Source organism: Poromitra crassiceps (genome assembly GCF_964638095.1).
Source record: "Poromitra crassiceps genome assembly, chromosome: 10".
NCBI lineage: Eukaryota > Metazoa > Chordata > Actinopteri > Beryciformes > Melamphaidae > Poromitra > Poromitra crassiceps.
In genome coordinates, this window is record NC_139631.1 from 7,111,157 (window position 1) to 7,138,234 (window position 27,078).

The 27,078-nt window shown below is 46.1% G+C and overlaps 3 protein-coding genes across 3 annotated transcripts in view; 2 read left to right on the forward strand and 1 right to left on the reverse strand.

Moving 5' to 3' along the window:
• Positions 1 to 570: 570 nt before the first annotated feature.
• On the reverse strand, positions 571 to 3,089 carry LOC310783999 (uncharacterized protein). The gene is made up of 2 exons (XM_083644945.1): positions 2,669 to 3,089; positions 571 to 2,552 (listed from the first exon to the last, which is right to left on the reverse strand). Exons 1-2 carry the CDS (start codon positions 2,865 to 2,867, stop codon positions 1,528 to 1,530), a joined length of 1,224 nt encoding a protein of 407 aa, XP_083501071.1. The 5' UTR covers positions 2,868 to 3,089; the 3' UTR covers positions 571 to 1,527.
• Positions 3,090 to 3,269: 180 nt separating this feature from the next.
• Positions 3,270 to 5,963, forward strand: LOC310783810 (uncharacterized protein; the record flags this gene model as incomplete). The annotated part of the gene is made up of 3 exons (XM_083644710.1): positions 3,270 to 3,356; positions 4,060 to 4,722; positions 5,392 to 5,963. Exons 1-3 carry the CDS (start codon positions 3,308 to 3,310, stop codon positions 5,961 to 5,963), a joined length of 1,284 nt encoding a protein of 427 aa, XP_083500836.1. The 5' UTR covers positions 3,270 to 3,307.
• A 4,781-nt stretch (positions 5,964 to 10,744) lies between these two features.
• rasgef1ba (RasGEF domain family, member 1Ba) overlaps positions 10,745 to 27,078 on the forward strand; it is a 29,866-nt gene continuing 13,532 nt past the window's right edge. The window contains exons 1-5 of the mRNA XM_083644711.1: positions 10,745 to 10,997; positions 18,600 to 18,773; positions 18,871 to 18,993; positions 19,580 to 19,717; positions 26,927 to 27,078. The exon at positions 26,927 to 27,078 is cut by the window's right edge and continues 64 nt beyond it. Coding sequence (XP_083500837.1) covers positions 18,606 to 18,773; positions 18,871 to 18,993; positions 19,580 to 19,717; positions 26,927 to 27,078 — 581 coding nt within the window. The 5' untranslated portion in view covers positions 10,745 to 10,997; positions 18,600 to 18,605. The remainder of the gene's footprint in view (positions 10,998 to 18,599; positions 18,774 to 18,870; positions 18,994 to 19,579; positions 19,718 to 26,926) is intronic.

Below are 27,078 nucleotides of genomic sequence, written 5' to 3' on the forward strand. Positions count from 1 at the left end.
GTGGATGAAAGGCTGAGGAAGTGAACCAGTGAAATAGAAGGAGACACGGGGGCAGGACTTAATGCTCCCAACAGGCGACCTGGGAATGCATAAAATGAGCCATTAGCACCTGAGCACCTCGCTCGCTCCTTTAGAAGCTGCTTCCTCTGGCTGTGTCCCTGATTGCAAAAGCCAAAATCTTCATCACGATTAATTGTGCAGCCCTGCTCTCAATATTGACAAAAATAATCATGGTGTAATTTCTCCTGGATATTGTATGATATGAATTGCAATAGATGTGGATGCTTGATTTGATTTGTTTATCTGTTCAAAAGGAATTGTGCTATGAGGATAAAATGCTAGTAGACTCCTAGTATCTTTCTTAGATGAAACTTTTATTATCTCTGTTGGGATATTGGGTCATTGCAACAGCAAAAACTAATAGCAAACTAATAGCAAATAATAGCATATATCAAGCAAAGCATACTGTATGAATGACAAGATAGCAAATTGGGGCAATACAAACATTCACAAGCAACAATTTCAATACACATCATGTACTGTACAATGTCAATGGAAAGGATGGGGAAAATATGGATGAGTACAGAAACTGCATCTTCATTTTTTGGAGAGCTTCATCAGGCATCAATGTGTAATGGTGTTTAGCAGCAATATATGACAATATTGATGTTCACCTTTTTATTTGTATTTATTTATCAGGGAGAATGCAAGACAACATTGTAACAGGTTACGATAACATGATACAGCTGTGTTGCATATAGGATTTCTAGCCGCTAATTTGCCATCCCTCGCTGTGCCTGGTTAGGGCTTTCTATTAAAAAAACATACATGTACAAAGTATAAGCAGAAAATAGTGAGAATATCCAAGTGATAGATCATACACAAAATTACAGTAAAAAGTACAATATCTCATTGAAATGCATGGTAATATAATAATCTAAGATAAACATCTGTCATTTTTAAAGACTAGCAGAATACCCGTGCAGTAATCAGCTGTTTCAGCGTTTAACGTGCCCGCAGCCACCATTTGGCAGGCCTCTTTGTATCACATCGCAAGCGTGTATGTGCATCCCCGTGTGGCCGGCGGAGGCAGTGCAGCATCGCAAGTTCGGTCATTAATCTGCGCAGCCATTGTAAATTCTGCCATTAATCGTCCCTAATTACGTAATAAAAAAATGTGGCTGTTACGTTAGGTCACCCGCAGCAGTGCTCTTTACACTTCCGGAGAGATTCAACGCGATCGCACGAAAAAATGGCATAGCCATGGCAAAAGAGACTTTGCATTGTTATATAGGATTCCCTAATTCCTAATTTTAATCTTCTTTTGAGACATTTAGAACATAACTGTGTATCACAATAATCCAGTAAATGTGATATGATTCTACTGAAAGACAATAAATGACTCTCATGCTTATCTTAAAATGTCCTTCACCACTAAAACTTGTGAATCTCAATCTCCACATGTAAACTCAATGTCTCCCTATGACTGAACGTTTTACCACAGAGAGAGACTTAGCAATTACGTGGTTACGTTGCGTGTACTAATTTCATGTGTGTCTTCAAGTTTGTTTCATAACCAAAACTTTTACCACAGATTGAGCATTTAAATGGCTTATCTCCTGTGTGCACTACCATGTGTGTCTCCATGCCTCTTCTATGAACAAAACCTTTACCACAGACTGTGCAATTAAATAGTTTATCTCCTGTGTGGGATGCCATGTGACTCTTCAAGGGTGCATTTTGACTAAAACTTTTACCACAGATTAAGCAATTAAATGGTTTCTCTCCTGTGTGGAGTCTCATGTGTGTCTTCAAGTTTCTTTTAAGACTAAAATTTTTCCCACAGAATGAGCAGTTAAACGGTTTTTCTCCTGTGTGGACTCTCATGTGTGTTGTCAAGTTTCCTTTAAGAGTAAACCGTTTACCACAGATTGAGCATTGAAATGGCCTTTCTCCTGTGTGGACTCTGATGTGTCTCTTCAAGTGTGCATTATTATCATATCTTCTGCCACAAAATGAGCAAACAAAGCGTTTCTTCAGAAGAACACTGTTTTTCTGTGAGTCTAAACCTGACCGAGGTTCAGCCGTTTCCATCCATTCAAGACTAGTGACGTCTTCAATCTCAGGTTCAGAAGAGTGTGAAGTCTTGTCATCACTAGTTGGTTGTAAATTACTAGCTGGATAGAAGTTGATGGCTGGTTCTGATACTCCGCAGTTCTCTCCATCAGCTTCTGTTTTCATCTGTTCATTTGAGCTGCTGGCTAGAGGCTCTGCCTCTCTGTTCCCCTGGCTTTGATGAAGCTGTGAGGACCGAGGTTTCTCCTCAGCATCTTCACTCTTCACAGGGACAGCACTGAATGGGAACTGGGTGATATGGGCCTCCTCCAGGTCTTGAAGCTGCTCTTCCTCCTGACTGGTCCAGAGTTCCTCCTGTTCCTCTTTAATGTGTGAGGGCCCTGGGTCCTCCTGGTCCAGACTGGGGCTCCACTCCTGCTGTTCAGGGAGAACCTCTTCTCCACTGACAAACAGCTGCTGGACGTCTGGAGGGAAGACTGAAATACACACACATTAAGGACAACTGTGAGCAAGTTAACCTAAGCTTGTTAACACGAGATCAATGATGCAGTTTCTCAAAACAGAAATATGATGAAATGTTTATGTCACCAACCTGGTCTGTGTACGCGCACTTCAGTAGTTAAAACGGCGTCCAGCAACTTTTGTTGTCGTTCGTTTTCCTCTGTTAATCGAGAAGTTTCCTCCTCGTACTCTGCTATGGTTCTATCAAACAGCCAGACTATCTCTTCAAACGCCGCAGTTAGTTGCTGCTTCACCGCCATTCTTCTGTCCAGCTTATGGACTTTAGACATTTTCACAGTGACAGCAACGTTTCCTCCTGAACTAGTATTTACTGACAAACTGTCCTTCAAAGCTTCAAATTAGCTTAACTGCTAACTAGGTGCTAGCTAAGTGCTAACGCTAAACCATGCATCTGAATGTTCTTCTTCTCCTTCCTCTCACGGAGCTAAACGGAGCCTCGGCAACAGCTTAATCGATGTCACCCATAAATACACGGTCTTCTTTTGCTCAGCTAACGTTCTAAACTCGAATTTTGAAAGGAAAAAATATATAATATTGATCCGCTCAAGAACACTTGCACACACCGGTCGCCATCTTGCGCGACGTCATCTCTGTTCTCTTCCAATGGCAAAGCGAAGCTCTGTCTACGTCACGCACACAACTCTGAACCCGGAAGAGAGAGATTGTGAGGATTTGTTTGGGTTGTTTACATTTGCTTCAGCCCGTCAAAATGAATCCTGCGATGATCAACTCGACGAACTCCGTTTCAACATCAAAAAGTAAGAGCCAGGCGTTTCTCTGTTAATGTTGTACATGCACGTTAGAGTTAGATAGCCTTACATGTTAGCTGCTAGCGTTAGCTGTGCTAACAAGGATCCTGTCTGCTCCTGAGCAGAAGGCTTCTCTTCTCTGGCTGTTTTAACCTGTCAAACTGTTTGCTGCAAATATCCTGTCTGCACAAAGACCCCATGGGCAGTTTGGAAGTAAGATTAACTTTAACATGCTAGTGTATGTAGCGTTACTAGCTAGTCAAGTGTATGTAACTGAATTAGCTTGGTGGCTAATCCTAAACTTTTAATGTCAGCTTGTAACGTTAGCTCACTTATGTAACGTTAACGTCGACTGGCTCATTAGCTAGCATGGCACATTTGAGGACACTGTCTGCCTAAAGATGGACACATTGGCATAGGGGTCCCCCAGCAAAAGGAGGGATGACAGCCTAATAAAGCCAAATAAGAGAGAGTAGCGTTTAATTTTAGTGTACTGTTGACATGTTCAGTGTTTTTTTTTTGTTCACTATTGAAGTACTACTACTATTGAAGATAGCAAAGTCAGAGAATGTGATTGAATAATTGTATATGTTATCCTATAGTTTTCACCCATATCGTTACCACTCACATACACTATAAGTCTGCACCATGTCATATCTAACTGCCTCCGTGAAAGCCTTCACTGTGCTCAACTGTGTTCTGGCATGTCCAGGGAAACGAGAGGCGGAGCGCTCGGTGAACTGGACGGTGGAGGAGACCCAGGTGCTGCTGTGCGCCTGGAGCGACGAGCGCATCCAGAAGAGCTTGGCAGAGAACCTGCGGAACCGGCACGTCTTCAAACACCTCTCGGCCCGCATGAGCGAGCTGGGCTTCTCCCGGAGTCCGCACCAGTGCCGGCTCCGGGTCAAAACTCTCAAGGCCAACTATGTGAGATCCAAACTGCAGAAGAGCGTCGACAGCTCGCAGCCGTGCACTTTCAAATACTTTGCAGAGATGGACGCTGTGCTGGGGAGGAGGTCGGTGGAAGGCGGAGGAGGGCCCCATTTCGTCTCTTCAGAAGCGATGGTCGGCTGCCATCTGGGCTCCGTCGACAGGACGGGCAATCTTCATCCCGATTTGAGCTCGAATACAGAGATCGGAGGTCACCACTTCACCGTTCAGCGTTTCTTGGACAGGACCGCCAAGCAGCATCTGAGCTCTTTAGAGGAGAAAGCAGGCAGGCAGTCGTGGCAGCTGGACTCTGAGGTGAAGCTGGAGGTGGACAGAGAAGAGTCGACTGACGAGTTTGAGTTCAGCGACGCAGGATTCCCACAGCCTCCAAGAGACAGACGCCATGAAGCTTTTCTAGAGTCATCCATCCATCATGAACATAGTGGTATGTATTGTGCTGTGTACTGTTTAAAGTTACAGACAGTGTGGCAGGTGACAAAAAAATATATAATTTACTAGCTTTTGGCAGGTGTGCTGAAAACGTTATTTGAAATCTATATCTTGTGCTTGTGCACGTGCACATTTGATAGAAACTCACCTGAAATCATCACAACAATGCTGCACAAGGCTGCACATTATTGACAAAAACACATGAGACAGGCAGAGATGAGTTGTAATACCTGTGGACAGTATTTCTACATGATTCCTTCATTTAAACAATTTCTATAATCTACGTATTGTGGGATGAGGATACTTGTTGGGATATGCTCAGTTTGAATAAAATAGAGAGAAAAATAGAGAGAAAAAATCGTTCACCATGCCAGTTGAATTGTAGGGCAGAGATTCTGCACAGCACCAGAATACATTGTTTAGAAAGCAGAAGCGGGGGGGACGGCCTCTTGTGATTGGAAAATTGCCATTATCAGTACCAATATTGTGATACTGATAATTGTGATGTTTTTTGTATTATTATTATTATTATTATTAACTGTGCACTCCTAGCTCTGTCCACCATCACCTCACTTGTCCATAACCTTTTAATCAGGCATTATATAGACCTACTTGAGCTTGGTGGTACTGTAATGCTATGACTGTTTTCTCTCCTGTATCACAGGCACACCAGTGGAAAACACCCTCAGCACTCTTTCCCCACTTGTACTTCCCCCTCCTCCACCTCTCCCCCGGCCGGGTCCTTCCCCTCTCCCTCCGTGCCGGGACCCCGGCCCGGGTGCCCTCCCCGCCTCCCACCACCCACATCCCCCAACAACCCCGGACCCCAGCCAGGGCACCCCCCTCCCTGCCTCCCACCCACGCCCGCCCGAGCCCCCCTGCCTGGAGCCCGTCCTCAAGCACCTGTCGGAGTGCTTCCAGAGCCTGGTGTCGGAGACCCGGGGCCTGCTGGTGCAGCTGGAGGGCCAGCGGCAGGAGCAGGCGCGCTGGAACCAGGACCTCCTGGCTCAGTGGCTGGAGAGGGAAGAGCGGCGCCAGAGGGAGGCGGCCGACAGGGAGGAGCGCCGCGAGAGAGCCCGCATGGAGCACGAGATCCGGGTGCTGGAGCTGCTCACCAGCCTGGCCCAGCAGAGGAAAGAGGGGGGAGAACAACAGCGGTGTGGCTGTGGAGGTGGCGAGACTGTAGCGGAGGCACCGAACGGTCTGGACCATACCAACACCAAAGATGGAAATTAGGGCGCGATGTTCACGGCGGGCCTGTTTGGACTCTGGAGCGTTTACATGTCTGGACTCTGGAGCCTTTACTCCTTTAGTTCAGTTTATTCGGGCAGGGGAGGACAATACCAATCGAAACTCAGGTGGCACTGAGTCTCCTGGTCCTCTTCCAAGAGACCTGCAGTGCCGTTCGTTAGGAGCGAGAACAGAAACCAAGCAAAGTCCAGGAGGAAAGCAGCCCAAAAAGTAAGGTTTGATGTGTAGAGGCAAACACTACATCTACATCTCTACATCTGTCTTGACATCTGATAGCCAGAAGTTGGTCTTGGAAAGCCGAGCAGAACAAACTGAAGTCTGAAGTCTGGACTTGTTAAGCTCATGTTCAGCTATTTCTTCATGTGTTCTTAGCAGGTGTGACCCACAGAGAGGGGGAATTATGGCAAAGAACCATAACCTGGCAGGATGACAGTCTGCCAAACTCTGTTCAACAAACAGGCTGCTTGTGAGTACATTGTACTTTTATTTACAAGTCCAGGTTCTCTTCTTCATGTCATTTGGCAGTTTGAACCTGAACAAACCATCTGACTGCATGGTGTGATTTCACTACAGTTCAGATGTCCATGTCACTGCTGAGTTTGACCACACACTGGATTAACATCGAATCGGCAGATACTCAAAATCAAATAGTCCCGATCAGTGTAGGAAATTAAAAAAAATATTTTGTATTTGATATTGTCTATCAAATGGGGGCATTTACAAAACGTTGGGGGCACTTAAAAAAATTGTAATTAGTGTATAAAGTTCAGGGTTGCCACGCAAAGTACTTGAAAGCTTGATACACTTTCTTCCTATCTACAGTATCACTCTAAGCGTAGGCATCCAGCTGATTTGCTGATCACTGAGCTGTCATTGGCTGTTGCACTCTCTCTCGTAGGCGTTCTTAGCTCAAATATGCGTCTGGTCGCCTAGGTCAGTGGTTCTCAAATGGGGGTCCGTGGCACTTTGCCAGGGGGTCCGCGAAAAGTTTTCAGGTACATTTTTTTTTTTTTTTTTTTATTAAAAAATAAAATGCTACATGTTACTTATTCCTTCTCAAACGACTTCCTACATGGTGCTAGTCTATCAAAATATCTTGGCTGTCATTGATTGTGTTGCATAGTGGTTTTCTGTACTGTTGACAAATTGTGATATTGTAAGTCGCTTTGGACAAAACAAAAGCGTCTGCTAAATGACGTAATGTAAATGTAATGTAATAAAAGAAAATATATATATATTTTTTGCAAAATCTTCATAGTTCAACGAAAATAGTTTATGCTTTAAATCTAAAATGGTTCATGGATTACATTCTAATAACAAACCTATCAAATTAAAAGTCAAGCACGTTACCGTGGAAACAATTAAGCTTAGCCCAAAATCACAAATCAGAATGAGGGGGTCCCCGGTATATTTTCTATCTTGTAAGGGGTCCTTGGCTGAAAAACATTTGAGAACCTCTGGCCTAGGTAACCTGCGGTGGATACATTTTAGTTTGAATCTCTTATTCCTCCCCAGGGTTTATTGCTTGAAAAGTATCATTACAAAACAGTGGCAACCCTTGAAGTTGCTAAAGTGTAGTGTGAACAACAGCACTGTTTGTGTGTGTGACCTTCATCGTCTTTTTCTGGCAACCAGGTGCTGAGTGTGTTAGTGATCGAAATGGAAATTAAATGAATTGAATGAAAATTAAATGATGCGAAACTTGGGGGCATTTTTGCCCCCAGATCACCGTTTTTAGAGGCATTCTGAGATTTTCTTGGGGCACCTTTGCCCTTGCCCCTGGCTAATTTCCTACACTGGTCCAGATTGGTATCGTAGACAAAAAACCTGGATCGGGACATCCCTATTTTCCACTATGGTTTGGACCAAAGAACGACGAAAACGGCTGTGATCGATCGCACCCACGGTCTGATGCTGTCTGAACCGACAGGATCGAAGCTGGTACCAAAACCAGTCCAAAAGTCACTGTCAGTGCACGCGTCCAAACAAGCACGCTTTCTGTGATGCGCCTAAACGTACCTCTGTTTCTCAGCTTGTCCAGGTGATTTGGTAGCTTCTCTCCATTGTCTTGTGAGGGAATTTCCTACGCTTAAATGACCTGTACACACTGTAATGGAATTGTTTCATGCATTTTTTATATGAATAAAAAAATAGATATCTTTTTGTTTTCAACTGGTTTCTGTTTTCATCTTTGAGATTGAGGTATGGCAGCAGTGTGGCCTTGTTAACACCGATGACGTTTTGTGTGTGTTTTGGTGCTTTTTGGGCTGGAAACCATCAGCTGTATCTGGCAACACTGCCTGGGAATAACCCAAGTTGGAGGCATGGTGCGAGTTTTTTACCAAATCTCTGAGCAGCTGCTGAAACCTGAACTGGACCAACCAGACTGGAAATCTCCCTGAGCTGCCCTGAAGGCAACACAGGCTTAATGGAAAAGCCCCACTTTCACTTCCTTTACCTATTGAAATGCTGAAACCAGTCTGACTCTGGAATCAACACTGGTCAAACTGGTACACTGTTATGCTGATGTGGTGTTAAAGGGATAGTTTGCATTTTTTTTAAAGACTAGCCCTATTTGCTACTTACCAATAGTGATGTTGTTGATCGGTAGAAACTATTGTTTGCGCAAATGCTTGAAATAACATTTTGTGGCAATGACTTCAGCTGTTTTTTTTCTTCTTCTCTGAGGCCATAGTTCCCCTCACAGAAACAGAAAACCCCGGGATTCCCAGATCACCAATACTATCCCAATAACAATACTAAGTAGTGCTATTCCTGTGTTTCCCCCAAAGTATTCCAGTGCTGAGTGAGTATATATATATATATATATATACACTGTATATATATACACACACACACACACACACACACACACGTCTTCCATTCTTAATCCAAATCACTGTTGTTGTTGTTTTCAATATTTTATTTAAAAAAAAAGAACAGTACATGAACAAGACACACGGAAAGGCTCGGGGGGGAAAAAACATGATCAACATTCAATATTACAATATGGTCCTACCAGCTGCTCTGTGTACCTATAAGAGATATTGTGCAAGGGATGAGAAACCAGCCAGGCGAGTCACCCGTCGCCCCTAACCTCATCAAGGTATAGGCCAGGAACGGGTCCCAGATGGCAGAGAATTGTTTAAGCGAGTTGGTCCTCAGGAACCTGAGTCTCTCCATCCGTATAACAGAGGTCATGTCCGTCAACCACAATTGAAAAGAAGGTGAAGAGGAGGATTTCCATTCCTTCAGAATGAGTTTCTTGGCAATTCAAATCACTGTTTTGCATGACTGAGGAGTGACACTATAGGCCTAAGCATGCCGTGACATCATACACTGTGTTTCACTAGCATGCATAATGACTGACAATGCTGTCCTAAATCTATGCGGTCAGATTGTGGCTGTTTGAGAAAAGCAGGATTAGTGTGCGTATACGTAATGTAAATCTGCACTAATATCAGATTACGTAATACTTGAGGAGATTTGGGAAGATTTACCGTTATTTTACCATAAGCTTATTGCTTGTAAATGTAGAGAAAGTCAGACTAAACAAGGGATTCTGCTACTAAGACAGACGGTAGGCTTATTGTAGACCCACTTTTTACTGCTGGATTAGTGCTGGCTCCACCTTAGAGGAACTGTTTGGAAAAAAGATCTGGTTTTCTGTCATTGAAAGATACAAAGAACTGATAGCAATTGAAACTGGAGGTTCTGCTGTGTGACAATGAAGAAAGACTTGTCTAAAGTAAAAAGAAAAAGATAACATATTTTATATATACAATTTATATTTATATAATATATATTATATAAACTATATTTATATAAATATATACTATATATATATACACACACACACACACACACACACACACACACACACATACATACATACATACATACATACATACATACATACATACATACACACACACACACACACACACATTCAAGAGACAAAAGGCCTTTTGGTGTTGCCTCTAAAAAAAAGTTAAATAAATTACATAAAACAAATAGAATATTATCAACACACACTGTGGCCCTGCAACTCAATAGACAGATGGTGCAGTTTGCCACAGTTGAGTAACTTTGGATCCTAGGATTTAATACAACTTCCACTGAAATATGATTGTGGTTTTGTACTGTACATGTTGACTTCATTTAATCTGCAAACATCCAGTTATGCGTCAGCACTTTGAATCAGCTCTTACCTTGAACAGGACAGGACAGGACAGATGATTACATGCCCTACGCGTGCGGTGTGGGTGTGGGGTAGAGAGGGGAGAAAGGGAAAGAGGAGAGAGACAGATAGAAATAGAGAAAAAATAGAAATGTCAACTTTCAGTTTATAGGATAGCTCTTGTTTTTCTTCCATGTTACTCATTAATTAATTAATTAATTAATTTGTTTAGTTATTTGTTTGTTTATTTAGCCGATATATTTGGTCTTATTGTACTATCAGCTTTGGTAATACTGTAGGCTAGATTTTCAATGCATGCCAATAAAGCCTCATTGAGTTGAATTGAGAATTGACTGATGGAGAGACAAAAGAAGTCAGAAGACAGAGAGAGAGGAGGGGGTGTAGAGAGAGAGAGAATGGTAGAGGGAGGGGGAGGGACTCTGTAACACCGTCCTCGCCTCTGATTGGCTGCTGCCTCTGCCTTAGAATAAAGTGTTGAGGCTCTCGCCGGCTCCTGAGCTCAGCTCATAAGTGAACCGAGCAGCGGAGCGCACAGCGGTGCTCGTGTCTACGACCAAATCAAACCTGTCTGCAGGACTGAGTGCTACGACACCACCTGGGAATAACACAACCGGGAATACACGCTTTACTCCCGACCGGGAATCCACGCTTCACTCCCCGCATTTACAACTGAATGATGCTGCTGTGACGACCCGGGACGGCTCTGGTTTCACCGCTTCATTCACATGCAGGAGTCTCAGCGAGCGCACACCCGGCTTTCTCGCACTGTTTCTGGGGAAGGATACTGCAGACTCCCGGCCGGATTATAGATTGTAGAGGTGAGCATGTGGATGCATAGCGTTAGGTGGAATATGTTTGTTCGAGAATTTTCAAATTGAATGTTGTGTTTGGCTGGAGCCTCTCCAAACGCTTCATTACGCGCGCAGCTTGGAAAGAGCGCACTTGCTCAATAACCAAATTGGAATTCGGCAGTGATTTAAAATGAATTGACGCATGTTGATGCTCGACTCAGGTACATAGGCTACTTGATTTTCCATATGTTTATTATAGCTATAAAGAACATGACTGCATTTTCTACTGCTGTGATTGTACCGTCACTCACTGCATTGAGAGAGAGATGGCAAGTGCAAGCCGCCTGTATCTCTCTAGCCTTCCTGTCGCTCCTGACATTCAGTATAAAATCAGATGGGGGCAATATTCCAATTTGGCTGACTACTAGTGACGAGCTCTACTAATTTCCCTAAAGTAACCCCCGCATGTACCCCAATAATAGGATTTTTGCAATTATGTGTCGATGGCGGACTATTTTTAACCACTACTACCTTCTGGCTAAGAGGATTCCCCCTCCCCATCCCGCCCTACACGACAGTGACGGATCAGCACATTTAATCCAGAATTATCTCCACAATATCACTTGCGCTCTTCTTACGAGTCGGTGCCATTGCTCTCTGTATTACAAGTATGCGTGTTTGTATGTGCTGAGTGACAACTTAAATGTGTTGATAGGTGATTTGGCAGCAGGACTTCTGACAGAGTGAGTGCTGTGCCTCTGTAGTAGTGGGAAAGCCTTGGAGTGCTTGTTCAGCAAGAGGAGAACTACTTGCTGCTGTGTGGGTGACATGATGCACTCCTCACTCCTCTCATTAGTGCTGTACTGTTGGGTTAGATGTTTTTTTGGCGTTTGCTTTGTTTCCACCAATGCAGACAGACAGATGTATCAGAGAGACTGACTCACAAGAGCCTGATCACATGACCAGCTGGGCTGCAAATATTGATTTTGTGTAAAGAAAGGGCTGAACTGTAGAGCCGCACATTGAACCAGACATCACACATCCCAAAGACGGTGCAATTATTTTGACAGTGTTGCTGGCTGCTAACGGTGAACTCCTAAACCAGGTCTGTTCTTGGGCTGAGCCCAGTTTCTGGCCTGCAAATTAAACTGTAAACACTTTGGCTGTATTGAAACGGAGCAAAACAACCATCAATACCGTCAAATCAATAATTAGTGCTTTTGTCCATGAAGGCTATACGTCATATGTGAATTCAGGTTGTCAAGAAGATTTATGTCTCTAAAGGAGGTCAAAAACTCCCGTGTTCAGTATCGCTGTTAGACACACAGACAGGAGGATCCAGGAGCCTGTTGTTGTCGACTCAGAATCTGGAAACGATAGGACCGAGGTGCTGTTCTGCCCCGCGCGCTCTCCCTCTGTGCAGGATGTTTAGCTGCCTGCAGGGGGTCCGCATGGCGCTGTCAGGGACTGATGATGCCAGCTGACACAATCCAATATGGAGCTGTGTTTCTACCACCCTGTGTGACTGACAGCTGCATACATTACTACGCCCAGCAAAAAGCAGTGTTTGTACTAACGCAGTGGCACTCCCAGTCGGGCTCAGACTCACAGACGCAGTCCTGGAGGGAGGCTGTGCTGTGAGGGAGTGACAGCTTCCAGACTGCTGCTGGATTCTGTGCTGGAGGTGTGGTGCTCCAGGGTGGCAGCAGCAGAGGTGTTTGCAGCCATTAGAAGGTGCAAAGCACGGTGTGGAGAGTAGCACTTTGAAAGATTCAGCGTTTGTGTAACAATAGATTACATCTATTCAGTTCTGTCTACAGCATTTGGGAGATAATCAGTGGGAGATGGATACAGGAATTGCTATCATTGCATGTGGGAAATGCTAATCAGTCTGCTATACTATTTATTATTATACTATATAGTCCAAAAGAGAAGTGGACTCTACGATGTACTGAAAAATGTTGCTATACCTAGAAATCATGTAATGTGTTGACCAATCTGGACGTTCTGTGATCACGTTCTACCAATAGAGTTTGTTCTTTGCTCTAAATGATTGATTTGCTGCTTCTTGTGGGTGTTGGAAGTGTCCGCACAAATTCCAATCATGGAAGTTTGAAACCCTCATTAGTGTTTTGCTTGCACCTGTGTTGTTTACCCTGCCTTTTTGACACAAAATGGCCCCCGTGAGAAGGGTCTATTGAGGCTACTTGCACTATTCCACTGTGGCCACTTGAGGCCCAGCCAGCCTCAGCTGACCCGAGTGCTGCTTCAGTGCCGCAGCACTCTCTGTGCTCTCTCACCCAGCCATGGCTGAGCGACATTCCTCATGCCCTTCACAGTGTTTACGCAGAGGAGGGAGGGGGGCTGTTGATTTAAGCTTCCTCAAAGTGTCTCTGTCTATGAGCCTGGATCACCCCCCCTGCTGGCTCTTATAAGCCTCTTGTCTTCCAGTTTAAAAAAAATACCTTTTGATCTTTTCTCCTCCTGCTTTTAAATCCTTGCTTCTCTTCACTCTGTCATACATTTTTAGGCTTTATTGCATCCATTTGTATCTCACCACCACTGCTTTGAACCTTGTGCTCCTCAATTGTTGCTTGTGCTGATTGAAGCGTTGAAGCTTTTTCGAACGTTGCACGTCTCGTTGCAGCCAGGCCACTCAGGGTGTGTGTGTGTGTGTGTGTGTGTGTGTGTGTGTGTGTGTGTGTGTGTGTGTGTGTGTGTGTGTGTGTGTGTGTGTGTGTGTGTGTGTGTGTGTGTGTGTGTGTGTGTGTGTGTGTGTTTTAGGCCACTCAGGCTGAGAGCATCTGCTGAATGGCCACACTGTAAATGTGAGTGTCTGTCTGGCTCGTGGAGCATGGGAACACTCTTCCCGTTTTACTGCCTCCTGATTGGCAGCATGATGAGCCGTCGTTAGCGCGGTCGGCAGGGCGGGAAGAGAAGAGAAGAGGCTCCGCCTGCTCTTTGATATCTGGGTTTTTGTGCGGGTGCGAGACTAGACTAGACTAGACTAGACTACACACTACAGCCCGGCCTCGAGGGGGGAAGCTACCCCACCCATCGCTCGTGAGCTGTGCTGACAAAAATGACATGTCTGTCTGCTCGACTCACTGCTGGGTCTAGACTCTGAGGTCCAGTCACTGCTGCTGGGTCTAGACTCTGAGGTCATGTGACTGCTGGGTCTATACTCTAGACCAGGGATACTCAACTTGCTTTGCCCGGAAGCCACGTTTGCAAAATGACAGGTGGTCAGGTGGCAAGTTAATAAACACACATTAATAATATTGATTTTTCTGTAGCATTGTAGGTATTTGGGATGTCAGCCGGAGTTTAGTCTGACCGTTTTGTGCACACAGGATAGTTAGTTAAGTTAGTTAGGACATACAAGTACCTGGGTGGTGAGCAGGTGGCAATATTTGAGAATTTAGCTGGAGCTCAGTCGAACTTTATAGTTTTCAGTGTGAATTAGAAAATGGCCGGGGGACAACTTGGCACCCTGTCGCCGGCCGCCTCTGGCCCCCGGGCCGCAAGTTGAGTATCAGTGCTCTAGACTCATGTCACATAAACGGTGGGATTTTACACCTTATGTGACATTCACAGTGACATTTGCCCGGGGAGGTTGCTGCCTCTCTAGTCCTTTAGTTTGAGAATCCCCCCAAGGGGGAAAACCACGGCTAAACATTTTGACACTTCCATAACCTTTTGGTTTATCGTCCCCTGAACCACAAGATGTTTGTTTCTTACCCTCTCCACCAGTTCTTACATCATGGTCACTCCATGGTCACAGGGATATTTGGTCATCAGATCTAATGTCTTTCAGTTTTGTTTTGACTGTTTTCCTTGGCGGAGTGTAACTACTTCCCCATGTGGGTGTGAGGGAGGGAGGGGAGAAAGTCCCTGGCCTGAAGATGAGCACGAGGTGACCCCGACTCAACTCTTCTTCACCCAGGCAGTCATGTGAGGAGCTGCTGGCCATGTGATCACCACCAAAGAACTGAACACCAAACAACATCTCAACAGGCTGATGTTCATGTCAGCGTGAACATTGGAGAATAACACTGTTGAACGATCACACGGTTCCTCTGACCGCGTGTGCTTATGAAATTCTTTCAAACCCCATTGGATAAAGCACTGTACAAAAATGCATGATCATCAAGCTAAAAACAAAACTGTTTTTATCTCAGCTGCTGAAGATGCACGCTTTTCACCTGGCACGCACGCGAGATGCCTAGTTCTTTTAAGTCCCGATCGAGCAGAAATGGACAAAATTCTGAATATCCTGTTTTACAATCCAACTTAGGAACACAGCTCTTTTACATGTTAAAACAGATGGCTAGTGGCTACACACGACGAGGGATGCAGCCATCATGAACCCATATCATCACTATTAACGTGGTTTAAAACGGGGTTTTCTAAGCGTAAAAAGGCTCGACCACACCGAGTGTTTCTGCTCTCACTCTAAAAAAAGAGACATATTTGTCACAGAATAAATTAATCCTTAATAATCGTGAAACTGTGAGTTTTTCCCTCAGACTATCATCGTACCATCAAAATCGTATCATCTTTACATCCCAACACACAACCAACCAGCAATGCTCTCATTATAAAACCAATCCATCCGAGCTAAACAAACTCCTGCTTTCAGTGGAAGCGATCTGTGGCGTTCTGTTTGTTTACGTGCAGCTGCCACCCACCCAGCAGCCACGCTAAACCAACAGCGGCGTGTTAAGAGTTTGCTTTGGTGGTCCAACCAGCCCCCCAGCCCCCCACCACATCCCCAGTCCAACACTCCTGACACCTGGAAGCCAAATGTAATGCGTCTCAGTTGTCCCCGCTTGTAACCATCCTAGGCTTTGTCTTGAGCTGTTCTAGGATTGAGTTATAGAGTTGGCGGCTGCAGCTGGCATCTGTGGAGCAGAGAGGCTAGAAGAATAGAGAGACTTGGCTTTAGGGGAGCGATGGTGGTGCTAGAGGCCCCACACCACTCTTATGCACCCACCTCTCTCTCTCCCTCCTTGTGATCCACCTCTCTCTCTCTCCCTCCCTGCACCCAGCCTGTGATCCACCTCTCTCTCTCCCTCCCTGCACCCAGCCTGTGATCCACCTCTCTCTCTCTCCCTCCCTGCACCCAGCCTGTGATCCACCTCTCTCTCTCCCTCCCTGCACCCAGCCTGTGATCCACCTCTCTCTCCCTCCCTGCACCCAGCCTGTGATCCACCTCTCTCTCTCCCTCCCTGCACCCAGCCTGTGATCCACCTCTCTCTCTCTCCCTCCCTGCACCCAGCCTGTGATCCACCTCTCTCTCTCTCTCCCTCCCTGCACCCAGCCTGTGATCCACCTCTCTCTCTCTCTCCCTCCCTGCACCCAGCCTGTGATCCACCTCTCTCTCTCTCTCCCTCCCTGCACCCAGCCTGTGATCCACCTCTCTCTCTCTCCCTCCCTGTGATCCACCTCTCTCTCCCTCCCTGCACCCAGCCTGTGATCCACCTCTCTCTCCCTCCCTGCACCCAGCCTCTCTCTGGAGGAGCCACATGGTGGAACAGATGCACAGGCAGGCAGGGCTCTGGCTCCTCACACACACCATTCTGATGGAAATGGCTCTCTGGCTGTCTGGTTTAATAATAGTGCTGGTTGTGTGCACACGTCCATGTGTGTGTGAGGGCATGAGGCTGTGTATTGTGTGTGTGTGTGTGTGTGTGTGTGTGTGTGTGTGTGTGTGTGTGTGTGTGTGTGTGTACGGTATATTGTGTGCGTGTGTGTATTGTATGCATGTGTGTACCTGTGTGGAGGGGTTATATTGACATATGAGCACTGATTAATGATGTGTTTTTTTACCTATATCAGCTGACGGTCATCTACACGGTGACATCACGTGGCCGTTTGTGACTTCGTTTTTCTTTTAGAAGCCCTCTCTCTCGTCTCTCTGCAAACCAAATTAGCATGACAGGACAATGAAACACTCAATTAAATGGAATTGATTGTGTGTGTGTGCGCGCGCGTGTGTGTGTTTGTTTTGTGTGTGTGTGTACTGTGTGTGTGCGTGCGTGCGCGCGCGTGCCTGTGTGTTTGTTTTGTGTGTGTACTGTGTGTGTGTGAGAGTGTGTGTGTGGGCAGCTGCAATTAATACGTCTTGGCATCCCGGTTCTTTACCCGGATCCCCTCCTGGCAGCTCCGCAGGCTTCCTGATTAGGCAGGCAGCCATGGGGGGCGGTGTGTGTGTGTGTGTGTGTGTGTGTGTGTGTGTGTGTGTGTGTGTGTGTGTGTGTGTGTGTGTGTGTGTGTGTGTGTGTGTGTGTGTGTGTGTGTGTGTGTGTGTGTGTGTGTGTGTGTGTGTGTGTGCAGGGTTGTTGTTGCACCCGGAGACGACCCCAAACGTGAAAGGGCCTATTGTTTCAGCCCCACCCACCTCCACTCCCAAGAAGGTTGAGGGAGAGAAGGCTTTTCTGGGCTCCAGAAGTCTGCCTGGCACCGGATGGAGGTTCACAGGGCAGGAGGCTGGTAGACTGGTAGAGGTGTGTGTGTGTCAAAACGTAAAAACACACACACCAGCTTGCTTTCTCTCTCTCTGATACACACACAGATGTTTTGACACACGCACACACACACACACACACACACACAGGCAGCAGTGTGCGGTTGTGTGTGTTATCGGGGTAACTTGAGCAGCGTCACATCCTTCAGGGCAACAACAGCACCGACTCCCGAGTCCCTCTGTCAAGCTACTACATGTTTCTGCTGTCTTTCATTTAGCCGTGTGTGTGTGTGTGTGTGTGTGTGTGTGTGTGTGGGTGTGTGTGTGTGTGTGTGTGTGCGTGCGCGTGTGTGTGTGCGTGTGCGCACACATGGGGGTATAGAGCTTTCTTTGTAAGCTTCATCATTAGATACTAACTTTTTTGTTTGTCACAAGGCCTTTAGAATGAATGAATGAGTTGTCCTGAATAAACTAACAGTGTTTTTACCAAATTATAGCTGTGAAATCCCAAACCCTCATTTCCCTCGTTATCTGATTTGTTGGCCTGCGTTACTTCCCACAGTTCACGGCTGTAATGTGCTGTCTAGGACCTTGGGGGTATTTTTAGTGCATAATACAGCATGCATAACAGACTGCCCATTTGCTTATCATTTGTCAGGGTCCTGTGTAGCCCGATGTGTAGAGCAAGGCACAAACACTGGCAGGGTTAGGGGTTCAATTCCCTGTGTCGCTCAATAGGGGTCAAAGATCAACAGACAAAGCTCCTTGTAAGCGGTCTGATCCAGTCCGTTTCCACTCCTGCTTTTCTTTTCTCTTGTTTTTTGTTCCGATGGTTTTCTTTGTCTCAACCGCACAGTTTGTATTTGGACTCTGTCGGTACATCTGTACATCATCTGTACCTCCAAATAAACTCCAGTCCAAAACCAGAAGCCTTGAAATGGACGGCAGGAATCCGGTGGAGGAAGGGTGTTCACTGCGAGCAAACCGCTTCCCAAACAAACCTGGCCCGTCTGTGTTTGTGTCTGAGAAACTATCCCAGAGCTATTTTGGGTTTGTTTGGCCGTCCTGCAACAACTTCTTCTGTGGTGAAATATCTGACAGAGCCTATTGTCCCGACTGACTGACCACTCCTGTCCTGTGTTTCCCCTTGTCTCCTGCAGGACGCCATGCCTCAGACTCCACCGCTCACGGGACAGTTGGGGACCGGCGGCTACAACAGAAACCTGTACCAGACCAAGGAGGATGGCCTGTATTACCGTGACAACAACCTGGTGTCCGGGTCACTGGAGGCCCTCATCCACCACTTGGTCCCAACTGTGGACTATTATCCAGATGTGAGTGATTTATTTTGTATTAATTAATTATATATTGTTTTACCTGCAGAGATCGTTTAGTGTAAGTTGACTGACTGAAGGTCTTCCCCTTCCACAGAGGACCTACATCTTCACCTTCCTGCTCAGCTCTCGGCTCTTCCTGCGGCCGTATGAGCTCATGTCCAAAGTGTGTCACCTCTGCATGGAGCAGCAGAGGGTCGGCGACCCCCAGGCTGACAAGGTACACGAGCAAACCCCTCCTACCTCATCTTCTCAGCTATCTCCATCCTACCTCATCTCCTCAGCTATCTCAACTCATAGCTTCTTTTTATCATACAAACCCATCCTACCTCATCTTCTCAGCTATCTACAAACCCCTCGTACCTCATCTCCTCAGCTATCTCCATCCTACCTCATCTCCTCAGCTATCTCAACTCATAGCTTCTTTTTATCATACAAACCCATCCTACCTCATCTTCTCAGCTATCTACAAACCCCTCGTACCTCATCTCCTCAGCTATCTCCATCCTACATCATCTCCTCAGCTATCTACAAACCCCTCCTACCTCCTCTCCTCAGCTATCTCAACTCATAGCTCCTTTTTATCATACAAACTAATTCTACCTCATCTTCTCAGCTATCTACAAACCCCTCCTACCTCATCTCCTCAGCTATCTACAAACCCCTCCTACCTCATCTCCTCAGCTATCTACAAACCCATCCTACCTCCTCTCCTCAGCTATCTCAGCTCATAGCTCCTTTTTATCATACAAACCAATCCTGCCTGCTTGTTTGGTCCCTCACTCGTGCCCCCGTCCTGCCTTCAGATGAGACTGAGGAAGATGGCTCCTAAGATCCTGCAGCTGCTGACGGAGTGGACGGAGACCTTCCCGTACGACTTCAGAGATGAGAGGATGATGAGAAGCCTGAAGGAGCTGACCCACCGGCTGGCCAGTGGAGACGAGGTCAGTCCCCCCTCACCACACAGGCCCATATTGTCCTGCTTGTCTTCTCTGCAACAAAACCTCTCCACGCTGAATTAGTCGAGTAACAAGAGTATTTTTATACCAACAAAACTTTTTAAATGAGGAGTAAAAATGATCTATTCGGTAATAAACCACACTTCCAGTCAAAAGTTTGGACACACCACATTTGTCTTTATTTTTTTACTTTTCCCTACAATTATAGAATAGCCTTATGCAGTAGTAAAGACATCAAAACTATGAAATAACACAAATGGAATTATGCCAAAAACAAATCAAAACTAATCTTATATTTTAGATTCTTTAAAGTTGCCGCCCTTTGCCTTGATGGAAAGAAAATCATACATAGGATCAACTTCACTATTGATATTTGTCTAAGAAACACATTTCAAGCATTTTAAGCAGAAGTCATGAGTTTGTTCATGGAAGAAGTTCCTGCTTTGAGTTCAGCTGTTATCATCACCAGCTGTTGACTGCTGCTTTGTAGACGGCGTGTGGGGAAGCCAGAGGGTGATGTAGATCAGATCGGGCGGACGGTGGGGCTCTCTAGCGACAAAACGCTTTTCGAGGCCGGCCGAGTCGAGAGAGAAAAGCGGCTTTTGTTGGTGGGCTATGTGCCTTTTTGTCCTCTGTGGTGTTTCTCCTTCCTGGGCAGCAGCATTTGGATTGTTCCACCACTGCTGAGCTGAAAGGCAGTGGCTTTAGTGCTTCGTTTAGCCCCGCACGTTGTTTTGATAGCGTTTTTTTGGGCGGGAGGGGTTTTGTCCTGCTCACTGTTATCTTTACGCTCAAACCTCATGCATGAAAACCTCCGCTTGACATTTAGGAGACTGAAAAGTTGTTTTAACAAGCAGTGACTCGTCCTATGTAAGCCATGAAAAGAAATGCTAGCACAAGCTAATGTTGGTAACAAAAGGCCGAATTAGCTACAGCCAGAACTTCCTGCAAACCTTGTCTCTTTTTTCTGTCATATTTGGTGTTTTGGACTGCAAAGTACCGTAGTTCTCAAGGGATTGAGCTTTTCACAAACTGCTCTTCTCTTCCCTCTCCAATTGGGTTAGCATGGTCTTACTCTTATATCAAATGTTATTTTCCCTCGTGTTGCCAGCGGTAGACTATATCCCCGCTGTTGTTTGCTCCAGTCAGAACAAATAATTTGGTTAGCTTTGGTGCTCGCAGGCCATGATCCCCTGATCTCACATGTGTCTTGGCGTGCTCAGCTCGGGACTTAAGTAGCATGTCTGTGCGTGTGAATATGAGCGTGGTGCTATCCAGAGCAATTTAGAGAGAGAGTGGCGTCAGCGGAGGACCAAAATGCGTGACTCATTAGCCAATGAACAGCCAGGAAGGGGGCTCGTGCTACTTTTGAATGATAAAATAAAGCTGATAATGTACAATTTGTTTTTGTTTTTTTTTACGTTCAAAGTACAACACAAACTGTCCATTTTGCTGCAACTCGACACAGTGCTGCTTAATCCAGGACCTTACTTCCTGGAACTCTTGAGAGTAAAAAACTGGTCCATTGGAGTGAATGGAGATGTCGCGACTCTTCTGTATACACGGCTCTGGTGCTAACGACGCACAGCAGAGGGCTTATTAGGAGCGGACAGTGATGGAGAACACAAACGTCCATCTGTCCACTGCTCAACACTATAAAAACACAGCCCCCCACCCCCCCTTTCCCATGCAGGGGTCACATGACCCGTCAATAGTACAAGCACGAGTATTGATCCGGATTTAATCTAGAGATCAATAAATTTCTCTCATGACACCGCAGACACATTTACAGCTCCCTTCTCCCCGTATCTGCTCTCCTCTCCCAGCTGGGACCCACAGTAACACACACCCACTCAGTCATGCACACGGAGACAAACGACCTGGGGTCTTGATGGCCGCACGGAACATCTTTTGATTTCACGGTAGATTGGCCACAGTTGAAATTCACACCAGCCCTCCACTGATGTTCTGATGGTCCAGATCGATCCTGCTCGTGAGTAGGCAGAGAACCACTTACCACCAGATTCCCTGGTACTCCCTGGTGACCTGGAGGTGATATCAGGGACAGGGGCCAGTATCCTGGTACTCCCTGGTGACCCGGAGGTGATATCAGGGACAGAACCAGTATCCTACAAAATAGAAGCATGTTCATAGCTAACCACATTTTTTCCCCCAAAGGATATCCAGATAGTTGAAAAGCCACAGGCACTGACCGCACATCAGGGAAGGCAGGAGGAGCCTTGAGGTTAGAGAAGCTGGTTTGAATCGTGGCCTGGCCAGATTAACTCCTATTAGCCGCACGGATGGGGTGGTTCATTTCCTCCTAACCAATCACTAGTGATGTTGTATCTGAGGTATCCCGCCCCTCTGAAGTTAGCAACAACTTTACCATGCATGTTGTTGGTAGATTCTGACCATAACACTGTCTTGGCGAAGACAGTATTGGTTAATTTCAACACATCTATTCAGCCGAAACGCCAATGTAAAACAGTTGCACCCATAGTTCGAACTTTAGTCCCGCCCCACAAAGGCAGCCGATTGGCTCATTTGTTTGTGAGCGAGAACAAGCCCGTTGACGAGGGGAAACCCCAGACTCTCTGGAACCAGGCGAACCTTTTGAAAATAAACTGTAAAAAACACGAGAAGCATGACCCTCTTTGACAACGCAATGTACTAAAAGGGCAAAACAGACTTAATAAGTCACAAGGCAGGAAATCGTACTTCTGGTCACTCCCCAAATCATGTGATGTCACATCAGGTGCTAAACCCCATGGAGAGCAGCGATGGTTTCCTGCCTGATGTGATTTAGTGTGGATTGGCTCTTTAAACAGATGCGCTATATGATATCAAGCTAGCCCTGAGCATGTGCTTGCGATTAGTACAGTGTGACCCGAAATGAGTTTCAAATGAATGGATCTTAGGAAGAGCTTTTGTACCTTTTGTCCCTCCTGTATTGCCATAAGCAAACGGTAAGGAAGTGGAGTCGTAACGCCGTTTACCCGTGATCCCACAGACAATAACCCCCATTTATAGCAGGAAACACGATTCTGCACACTGCCTGGAGAGCGCAGCGCTTCCAGTACACTCCTCTCCGTCGTACTTTCTAGTACTGCACTTGGAAAGCAACGTAACAGGACATTTCTGCTGAAGGAGACGAGCGGTCGGAGAGAACAGCACGCATTTAATCACAAGTCATTTGAATCTCGATGACTTTCTCACACGTTTCCTCAAAACCATGTTTGAAAACACAACACAGCGTCCTAACCATAAGCCAGAGGCTTTCGAGGCTTTCGAGTTCGCTGACCTCAGAGTTAAGACGCTGATCTTCACAGACCGTGGACCGCAGCGCTCCGGGAACAGAGATGGTAGCGATGCGAGTCCAGAATAGATGCTGGCCCAAACATCTGGTCCGAGCTGCGTCCAGACCACATCTCCAAACATCCCCGGGCCTTGATCTGCCTGGTAAGGCTGTCATTATGGATGTGGTTGGGTATATAGGAGGAGGCAGCAGCTGAGACGTAAACAAGCTCTGCGATCTGATCTCCACCTGACCTCATTTTGGAGGGATGGACCTTCTAGCCGATCCCTCCAAATGTGCAGTTTCCCTTTCGCCGCATCGACATTCTTTCCTGCTTAATTATGATAACTATGGCTTTTTTATTGAATGTAGCGAGACCGATGCCTCATTATACATCCAGAATAGATGCCTGTTGTTGCTTTTGCTACGAGGCACGCACATATTGTTATTCTAACCAGATAATATGGTGCATTGGTGCACGTGATTTTTCATAACAGGTGCATGTTGAAAGCTGCACTAGGGCAACTTTGTATGTCGGGGACTCCAAATGGCAGCGATGCTTTATAGCAAAGGATGCCACAGACAGGGATGCAAAACCCGCTTTCACTCACTGCTGTTTAGGAAACCGTTTGAGTTGCAACTTCCAGTGGGCAAAGAAATGTCCATAATGTCCATACCTCAATTAAAAACAAACAACCAAACAAATAGAGTGAATCAATTAGCGATCAATTAGCGATGTTTTTTTCTTTTCTTTTTTTCTTTTTTTTCTTGGTTATCTTGCCTAGTGCTCCTTTTTAAATGCCTTTCCAGTAGTGCTGCTTGGCTTACATGCTAAGAACAGTCCACCCTTTGGCTTGGGTCAGGTGGTGCTCCACAGGAAGTGATGTCACACAGCCAAGGCCAAAGGGCGCCCAGTGAAGGGGCGGCACGCATATCAGCCATGATGCCGCTCCGTCATGGTGACTCGCACTGAGCGACCGTCTGCCGCCTTCGGTCCAACGCCGCGGTCCAAAGCGTGCCCCCTCCATCTGAACGCCAATTGTCGTGACCAGCAAATGTGACCCCCTGTTGCTTAGAAATGCCAGACATGCTGTTACCTCTAAGATCTGCTGCTATATTTAGCCCACCCCGGCCTGTCCGCTGTTCTATATTTAGCCTACCCCGGCCTCTCCTTTGTTCTATATTTAGCCCTCCCTGGCCTGTCCTCTGTTCGTAGTGGGGACAGAAGCCAGGGCAGATGGTGGACTTTGAAGCGGCGACGGGAGCCATTTTTACTGGTGGCTGGTCTCACTGTTGCCCAACTGTGCTCGAGCATGGTCAATGCATACAATGATGGCATACACCGTGTGTGTGTGTGTGTGCGCATGCGTACATGCGCGCGCGCGTGTGTGTGTGTGTGTGTGTGTGTGCGCATGCGCGCGTGTGTGTCAGCACACCGATAACCACCACACCAGCATCAACAGACGAACACTAGTTCCACCCTGGAAAGTGAATTTCAGAAAACGTCTCGCCCTCGGCCGCTCCCACAAGATTGATGAGAGATCCCTGCGTTCTCTCAAGTGTCTCTGAGCACCGCACCGACTCACGCCCTCGAGCAAGGCAGCGGGCAGACGCTTGATTGCTGCTGTCTAGGAGTAGGCAGGCACCAGGCCTCCACATCCATCAGAAGGCTATCTTTTGGAGGAAACAGCGTTCTTTACCCCACCCTGTTGAACCCGACACTTGTTGGAGAACCTACATTCTGGAGGCTTAATTGGAGAAGGGATGTGGTCGTGAAAACGGGGGCCTCCTCACCCCAAATGTTTTTGGGCAGCTCATACCGGCGGTATGGAAACCGGCGGTATCTACACTCACACACACACACACACACACACACACACACACACACACACACACACACACACACACACACACACACACTCACACTCACACATACACACACAGTCTCTCCAGCACATACACACACAGTCTCTCCAGCATATACACACACACAGTCTCCAGCACATCCGCAAAATCAAACACACATGGCCTCCTTTTCTCCACGGACCCTCTTATGCAACTGCGGTTCTGAAGTGTGTGAGTAAGGGAGCGGTTATCTAACAGTGGTTTGTATTGAGTTAGAGTGCAGGAAGAGGTTATCTAACACTGGTTTAATTGTATTGAGTTAGAGTCCAGGGGAAGGTTCAGAACACAATGACCTCTCCACCACCCCAGGCCAGGGAAGGGTCTCCTGTCCATTTAGCCGGACAGGAAGAGGTTTGCGTAACTTTGTGAGTTGACCCCTCTCAGAGCAGGTCACATGTGTTGTTGTTATTTGACCACCTTAGGGATGCTATGTTGAGTCTGTTCAAAACACGGACGTGTCAGATTGTGAGGAGTGTTTTTGTGGTTTTTGGGGATGGCAGTTATGGGCGTCAGTCAGTTTGCAGTGATTTCTGCTGACATGTAGTGAAGCATGCGTGTTGTAAATTCCATCGGGGTCGTTCCCACTCTGCGGTGAGGCATAAACTTATCATACTTACAGCAAAACAAGTGGCTGCTTTTGTGCTACTGGATTGTGCATTTGGTTCATATTTGAGTGCGTTTTATAATCCGATATAGCTGGGAATAATCAGGTGACTAGCAATAATCTGTTTTCTGATTTATGCGTTTACATCATTGATAGTTTACATGCACGTCCAGGGTACCCGTGGGGTCTTAAAGGTATTAAAAAGGCATTGAATTTAATATTCTCAAATTAAAGGCATAAAAATATTCGTTTACAATTTTGTTTACAAAAGTCTTAAATTGGTTCATGTTACTTCGTAGGGACAATTTTTGACTATTGACTTCTGTAAGTTGTGGGAACTCACCTCAAAGTCCGTGAGTGGACATTGAGATTGGGCCATGCACGGAATAAAATTGGTGATTCAGCAGAAAGCTAGGTGTGTTTATGGGATTTCTTACAATCCGAAAACCTCTTTTCCAATAAAGCATCCTCAGTTGATGCTGTTTACATGAACACTTGAATAACCAGGTAACTCCCATAGTGATGGGTTTATTAGTGGGCATCATGTAAACACTCATTGACATGTCACACTCGCTCTCTTCTATTTGATGTCTCTTTCTCCCGCTCTCTTTTGCTCTCGGTCGGCAAACCAAATGAAAAGGGGAAGAAACTGCGTTCACATTGTTGCACTAAACAGCAGTCGAATGATCTGTCTCACCACACAGATCTGTCTCACCACGCACACTGTGCCAGCACTTTTCTAACAAGCACGCAACCACATAGCATGTCAACAAAGCCGGAGTGCACTGTAAAAAGAGCCGGGGTGCACTGTAAAAAGCAGGGGTTGATCTGGAATTATTCTAAGATCCAAAAGAAGGTTTGTTGTGACCAGGCAAATGTCCCTGTGTAGGGTGACTTGAAGAACCCCCATTATGGTTAAACATTTAAATTTAAATTTAAATCCTTAGGATCCCTCAAATAAGGCTGGGCAATATATCGATATATAATATATCGATATCGTGATCTGAGACTAGATATCGTCCTACATTTTGGACATGGTAATATTGTGTTGTCGTCTTTTCCTGATTTTTTTCTTACGGCCGCATTACAGTAAAGTGATGTTATCTTCTGAACTGACCAGACTGTTCTAGCTGTTATATATGTTTTGCCTTTACCTACTTACGGTAGTCATTATATCCACATTACTGATCACTATCAAAAATCTCATTGTTTAAATATTTTGTCAAAGGTCATCCCTACAATATTGTCGCAATATTGATAGAGGTATTTGGGCAAAAAAAAATTATTGTGAACTTTGATTTTGTCCATGCATATGGCCCAAACTTACCCCCCAAAAGCTAGTTGAGCTAACCTCCTGTCCTCTTGTCTGTTGTTGTGTCATCATCAGGTGTACAGGAAGGCTGTGGGGGGGCTGAGCGCGGGGCTGATCCGCAGGCTGACTGTGCTGAGTCAGTACGAGGAGGCGCTGGTGAAGATCAACGCCACCGCGTCCGAGAGGCTGGCGACTGTGAAGGCCAAGCCTCAGGCCGCCTGCCACCG

What these genes read in the sequence shown, in the direction of transcription:
- LOC310783999 (XM_083644945.1), bottom strand. Translation starts at nt 2,867, where the DNA reads ATGTCTAAAGTCCATAAGCTGGACAGAAGAATGGCGGTGAAGCAGCAA. An exon ending in AGTGCGCGTACACAGACCAG is followed by an intron (nt 2,553 to 2,668) that starts GTTGGTGACATA and finishes TGTGTATTTCAG; the next exon opens with TCTTCCCTCCAGACGTCCAG.